This window comes from Otolemur garnettii, unplaced genomic scaffold (genome assembly GCF_000181295.1).
Source record: "Otolemur garnettii isolate 467f Iridium unplaced genomic scaffold, OtoGar3 scaffold00003, whole genome shotgun sequence".
Lineage (NCBI taxonomy): Eukaryota > Metazoa > Chordata > Mammalia > Primates > Galagidae > Otolemur > Otolemur garnettii.
The window spans coordinates 14,942,798-14,950,302 of NW_003852398.1; the positions used below are offsets into that span (position 1 = coordinate 14,942,798).

The 7,505-nt window shown below is 38.5% G+C and overlaps 1 protein-coding gene across 1 annotated transcript in view; it reads right to left on the minus strand.

Annotated features, from left to right (window-relative positions):
• Positions 1-6,734: 6,734 nt before the first annotated feature.
• Positions 6,735-7,505, minus strand: part of GABRA6 (gamma-aminobutyric acid type A receptor alpha6 subunit) — a 15,750-nt gene continuing 14,979 nt past the window's right edge. The window contains exon 9 of the mRNA XM_003781980.2: positions 6,735-7,338. Coding sequence (XP_003782028.1) covers positions 7,063-7,338 — 276 coding nt within the window. The 3' untranslated portion in view covers positions 6,735-7,062. The remainder of the gene's footprint in view (positions 7,339-7,505) is intronic.

Consider the following 7,505-nt stretch of genomic DNA (forward strand, 5'->3'; position numbering starts at 1 on the left):
GTAACAAAATTATGGGATTTCAATGTGCTAGTTTAGAACTAAAATGTAGAAGTTGTACAAAGAAGATAGTCTGTCAACTTCTTTTGTGATAACTGAGAAGCAAGCCCCCTCATTTCAGAAATGCCTATTATCTTTCTGACTCTGTATGCAATGAATCTAGTCTAGAAGAATCCCATTCACACAGGCATTATGTAAGGATAGGACTCCCTGCAGTTCCCTCCTCCTACACAGGTATTTATTCACATGCTAACACATGCACTCAGATAGAAGAGTGATGTTCAGCTTCTGGAGGATTTAAGACAATAATTGCCCTTTATTTTTCCAAGACAGAAAGTACTAGACTGCCAAAATCATGGGATAAGTATATTATGAAACACTAAAACATCAACAAAGAGTGAAACTTTGTGGGAAGCTCTTTAAAAATATACCCTTTTGGGGTAGGTCCAGCCCTGGACCCTACTCAAACTTTCAGCAATAATTTGTGCTTTTTGCTTTGTTTTGCTTTTGGTGGGATAACACATACTATGTTTCTAACAACTAAAATTTGTTATAAGCAAATTTATCCATTATTTTACATTGCACAGACCTGACATGGAATGCTTTTAACTTTAATTGTATCAATTGGGTATCAGTGCTTCCCTCTAGGATATAAGATGCTATGATGATGATGATGATGATGATGATGATGATCATACCAGAAACAATAACTTATGTGTGTCAGACACTGTTCTAAGCGGTTTTCAAATATAAACTCACTTAATATAACATATGGAATGGGTTTTTATCAGTAATACTTTATGATAAAAACAGTCTCTCATCTCCTGAATGGCTCCTCATAGTTCCTGAAATCCACCAATTACAGACACGTTTTAAAAGCTTGAAACTGGATCCCAGAGAAGTTCAGCTCTTAGTGAACTATTAGTTCACTCCATCCTCTGTTAGTTGCAAATTCACCTACTCTACTCTACTCTACTCTGTAGAACTGGTGCTGAACTGCAGAGTATTATTCACTCTTCCTTTTAAGATGCTTCCCACTCAGTTCTGAGAAAAGGAGCCACTGCAAGGTAATTAAAAAGACGAAAACAAAAGTGAAGGCACTTCCTTCTTCTGTCTTCATGCTGACCCTGCATGTGTACTCCTGACCCAGTGGCCAGCTAGCCGGGCAACAGCAGTTGGTTCAGATTCTAGATTTTTACTCTATCTCGAGGATTAGCCTCACTGTGGCCCAGATACTGCCTCATATTTCAAGGTCTGGACTCCAGTTCCTTAGGGATCTCCCCCGCCCCCCAAATAACCCAAGCCCCATTTTTTCCCTCTTAGCCTTAACATTGGTAGTTACTTTTCTGTCTTGGCTGTGCTTGATACCAGGAGCTTCTGCGATATATTTGTTTATGTCTGTGGTCTTTAATGAAATACTTATCTTGTCAATGGGAAATGACATACTAGCAATTTATGACATGAAGTCGCATCACAGTTAACTAAAATTATTCCTCCTAGTTGACGGTACTGAAGTTCGCTGAGAAACAAGTGTCATCTATACTTAATTATAATGTTATAACTGTTATGATGGCTACAAGAACTGTGGGTGGGATGGACTCTGTTATAACTGGAGAATCCACAGACAGAGAAGTATTAGTTCAGAGATTTTAATTTTCAGTTCAATTAATGAAGAACAAAAGAGCTTCTGTGGCAGTCAAAAGAATTTTTTATTTTTTGTAGCTGCCAGGCTGTCTTCACTTAAAGCCCAGATGCATATTTTATTTGTGCTAATTATAGAATTGTGGTATAAATTGAAATCTTAGACTTGCCGTGTCACTTAGGAGGAAGTCAGGGCATTAATTAGGAAGGAAAGTGAGGCTGAAACGTGTATGGTGACATCCGAGTGAAACAGATAACGCTGAGAATTTTTTAGTGCCCCAAGGGCTTTCTAAGGCTTTCCATCTCCCTGTGTGTGACAAGACCATCCTACTCCTGGATTAGACTCTTCAGTAACTCTAGCAGGTATAAAACTCCAATTGAATCAGCTAAGATACTATTAGAAAAGGATATTAGAAGAAGGAATTTATAAAATATCAACTACAGCCATGGATTTAATTGTAGAAATGGGGGCTGTAACAACTATGAATATCGTTATTTTCTGGTTATGCTTCTCATAGATATAGTTATACATACAAATAAATATCAGATAGACCGAAATGTGCATATATAGCATAGCTTCATTTTTTAACCTCTATACTCCTGTCCCCTTACTAATTTAAATAAAGATGTTTTTTCATCATGAATAGCTTTCTAATCAAGTCTTTCATTAATTATAAAAAGAGAATTTTCAGGTGGAACTGTGATTTTTCAAAGAGTAAATAGCATGGCTCAGAAATACATATTATAATGGTTATTTAGGGATGGACACAACGACTGGTAGGATTTTATGTATCTCCGTTTTGGACAAATGATGAGAGCATTTTTGTTTGTACAGTGGATAGTTGTATCATATTATTAGGAAACAGTATAAATATGTACAGAAGTGTGCATATGGCACTGAATAACCAAAGGAGTGAATTATGCTAGGCAATTATCTATCAGTGTGATAGCTAAACTTCTACACTCTTATCTTGTGATACTGGGGGCAGAGCTCAACAATTTTCATTTTTTCTCTTTGCCAAGGGTTTCTGTTAGGTTCTGCTGATAACACTGGTGAGACACAGGAAGACAGAAGGAAAGGGGAACAGAATTTTTTGGTTGACTTGCTTTGCTTTTCAATATTACCTTTCACCTTGAGACAATTGTTTCCCGTCTCCGGTTTTTTGCACTCCTAGAACCAGTCTCACTCTGTGCTCATGGAGTTATCAGTTTCAGCCAAAAAGTAACATCTCCTTATATTTTGATCCAAATGTGCAAGAGTCTTCAGAATGCTGAGATTCTAACAGCCAAGGGCCAACCCCAGGTCCGAGACTCCGCTCTGAGGAGGGCCTCCACAGATCATGAGGTACTGAGAGAGGATACCTGGGAAAAGTAAGGTTTACAGAACAAAATCCTCCCGAGGTGACTCAGCTCCTAGGAATTGGTAGAAACTTAACTTCCTGGGACCTTGAAACGAACACTTGCTTCTGCTTCTATAAAAGCCCCAGCAGCCTTCTCCAGCTCAATTCAAACTGACCAACGAGGTTACCCGTGGACAAAGAGCTCTTGACCGCAGATAAAAGAGAAAAGATAGCCAGTCAGGGAGCCTGGCCATTTTGGGACTTTAGTCCTCCATGGCTCCAGCAGCTGAAATAAAGCCTTTCCTCTTTTAAATATAGATGTTCAGGGGCTTCTTTCTCTCCTTCAGGCCTCATTTTCCTGCAACACTACCAGTATCGGCCAGGGGACACCCTGTCCTTGGAGGTCTGATTCCCAGCTCTGGGGGGTTCATTCTTTGAGATACTGAGTTGTTATCAATGGTCCCATAGTGCCCCCTCCTCAGTTCATGAGTGATTGAATTCTTTTCTATAAAGTCTCTTGTCCAAGCTTCTAGGTTGTTAACCTAATTCGTTCTCTCTCCCTCTCTCTCTCTCTCTCTCTCTCTCTGGTGTCTGTTTCCAACAGTTATCATTTTTATTCTGCTTATGTAGCAATTCCCTCCATATTAAATTCTTCATATTGAATATTGAGTCTAGTTTCCATGCTACACAGTCATCATTTGGTTTCTAAGATCTGTGAGGACTGGTGTAAGTCAGGTTCCCATTCAGACTCAGTTCCTTGTCTATTTGATTGGGGGGTAGTAGAGGAGTTCATCTAAATAGTCTCTAAAGTGATGGTTCCCAGATTGTTTTTTAGGGAATGTTACTCCCAAGATTTCCTCCATCAAACTGATAGATATTGTTATGAATTTGAGAAAGTTTCTAATACTCTCACTTATAGTCCACAAAAGCATAATAAATGGTGTGAAAAGTCCAGCACAAAAGAAACCTGCTTCACTTTGATGCAATATCGCTTCCCAAGATACCATGCTAGGGAAAATGATTTATTTTCAGTTAACGTCTTTGACTATGCCATGACAAACCTGAGAAACAGCATCCTCTGGAATACTGAGAAATTCCCATGTTTTGTAATTTTATGAACTTTTCCTTCACAATCCACTTATCAAGAAGGAATCTAATGCCTATAATTTTTTCCATGGTTTTATGTTTATTTCAGCTCTATGCATAGATATGGACTGAGAGTAATGTTCTCTGCAGTGAGATGTAGAATGAATATTGATGAGGGGTGGAAAATATAAAAAGCTGAGGAAAATTATTGTCAAAAATGAAATGCAAGGTGAGAGGAGACCAGAGGGGATGAAAGCATAGAGTCACATTGTATTAGAATGAGGACATCTATGCTTAAGGTTAAATGAACAAGCTGTGGATTCACACTGCTTGGGTGTGATTCTCAGCTAAAGCACCAGAGTGCTATTTGATTTTGAACAAAATTATTCATCTTCTCTGAGCCTTGGTTTTCTCTTCTTAAAATGGAGATAATAGCAGTACATACTTTACAGTTTGGTGAGTAAAATTAAATGTGACATAGTCTATAAGATGATTGACACCTATCTGATATTGAATTATTTAGGGTATGCCTGTATAATTATACTGATTTCATTTACATAGAAAAAATAGTTATAAAAGAAACACAAGATATTCAAAATGGAAAAGTCTTGAGAGGGCATCTAATTCAGCTCTCTCAATCTATAGATGAGAATAGAGTTTAGTTTCCCAAAGACTGTATTTGGTTACAGAGCTAAATAATAGAGAAATTGAATAGAGACCTCAGTCTCTCCATCCTTAGAAAAATGCTGTTTCAATTAAACTCAAAGTAGAAGTTTTTACATTTTTCTGGATAAAGACAAAAGTATTAGTACCCAAATTGTCTTCTGGGTTCAGTTTTCAAGATGATCTCCATGATGTTTTTGAGACCCAGGGACATCTAATTAGGGGCATGTCTGAACCCTGTGCTTTCTCTGCCTCCTAGTACCTGTCTCCCTATAGCAATTCTGTGTGGGAGAGACACTGTTAGAGTATACATCAGGAAAAACTGGAAGAGTGGAAAGGGAGAGGAGTCATCGCATTCGTTTTTCATTGTTTATAGAGCAGTAGGGAGAGGATCAATTGGCTATTTGAATATAAAGTCAAATCTTCCTCTTTTCCTGCAGAAGCTCATGGGAATTCAAGATTCAGCTTCACCTGTAACCCAGCACCATGGTGTAGGAAGCCATTGCTGCTGGAGGTATAATGGATGTTATTGCTGCTTTATTTATTTATTTATTTATTTATTTTTATTTTTTTATTTTTAGCAATTTTTGGCCTGGTCTTGGTTTGAACCCCCCACCTCTAGCATATGGGGCCAGGACCTTACTCCTCTGAGCCACAGGCACCGCCCAATCCAGCTTTCTAAGAGGTGCTGAAGACTGCCCTCATCCATGATGGCCTTGAATGTGGAATCTGCGAAACTTCTAAAGCCTTAGATAAATGCCAAGCACATCTTTGTGTGCTTGCATCCAACCATGATGAGCTTGTGTATGTTACATTGATGGAGGCCTTTTGACTGTACAACAAATCAACCTATTAAGGTTGATGACAACAAAAACTAGGGGCAGGGGTAGACCTTTGACAAGAGCGGACTCGCTCAATTAGAACCACAGTGCCCAGGAAAGAACTCCCCTCCCAGGAATGAATGAGGACACGAACGTCCTGCCCAGGAAGGAAGGAATGGGCCAGTGTCTATCCCACCAAACTCTTATATTCCCACCCACCTTAACCTACATGCTGACTTCTTTTTCAGCCCACTGGCACTAGAATGAAATAAAAGCCAGGTTCCCCACACAGAACCCGAACTCCACTTTCTTTCACGCAAGTCTCAGAATCTCTCATTTTCAGTCCTTAACCTCACGTCTCGGAATAATCTCACAGTTTTGGTCCTTAACCTCTCAGAAACCCGGTAAAATGGTCAGTTGTAGTTGTGTACTATTAATGACAATGGCAAAGAATCTTCAGGTCAAAGATGTCATCTAAAGCTACTTTAAATGCAAGAAATGAATAAGTAAGACTTTGCCTCATATTCCTTAAAAAAAAAAAAAATCAAATCTTTTTTCCGATCTAGGTGACTGAACCTGGGTGGCCCATTCCTTCCACCTCCCAGGATCACCACTGGCACTGACACTGAGGGAGAGGTAACACCTCTCCAAATCTAAAGACACTCTTCCCCTCGGCTTTGTGAAGCAGATCCAGACAACCACGTTTGCTGTTGTTTTATTTAGTATCATACTTAGAACAGTGGAAAACACTAGCAATAGCCACAGTCACAATATACAAGGCTTCCTGATGATGACTAGTTTTTCTACAACTTCATGGAAGTAGAGTAAACATATTATTTTTAAAGGATAATTTAATATGATGAAACAACATTGTATTGTAGTCCAACCAAGGCTATGTACATATGTATACATAATTGATGAGCTATAATGTATAATTTATACGTATATAAACACCATGTTTTATTGAGGTAAAAGAGCACAGCGTGGTTAAAAACGAATGGCTAAGCTCAATACAGGCTTTACAATACCACAGAAAGTCATTTTACTAGCACAAAGACCTCCAACATGCTGGTATTAACTTACCGATAAATATTTAGACTGCATTAATATTTTTCTATCTTGAAAACCAAACCAAAATAAACAGAAGTTAAGGCAACCTTCGGAAGTGTCAGCATTTCTTACTTTATTTGCCTTGTGGTAAATGTTAGTCATAGCAACAATTAAAAATATCGAACAATGAAGAACAAAGGTTGGCCAATTCATCTTGAGCTCATCTTACCCGCATAAAATTTTTCCCTAATGTACAGAAAAGTCATATTTCTCAGCAATCTTCAACACTCAATGTTGAAGATAACATCATTGTTTGGGGGCCCATACATGCTTACTCAAAGCTATGTGCTACACGTCTCCAATTTTGATTTCATATTCTGAAAATCATCTACGCAAGCCTCAATTCTATTTTTAAAAATGCAGAAAATAAAACTTTCTAGAATATAAGTTGCCCTGGCTGCAAGCTATCCAACACTGCTACTCACTTCCATCGTATCTTTGGAAAGATAAACTATCCAGTATACAAGGTTGAATCCTGCAAATGCAACTGGGAAGAGAATTCGAGAATACTGGTCTATTTTGCTGGTGCCTCCAAAGGCTGGTGAAAGTGGTGGGGGTGTGACAGGTGTTGGCGGGAGGATAGGTGCTCTCGTCAGGACTTTACTGGCCTCAGTGGATGGAACTATTGGCAAGGTCAGAGAAGTGATTCTTTTCTTCAAATGATATCTGGAATCAGGATGCTATAGAAAAAAAAAAGGCAAATATTCAGCCAGGGTGAGAGACTAGAGATCAAGAGATCACTTATTTAGCCATTTTTTTCACTATTGACAATCATTTATTAACTTTGTACTTACTCTTTAGGGTAAAACATCCACAAATTCTCACTATTATTAGGATTTGATTGCCC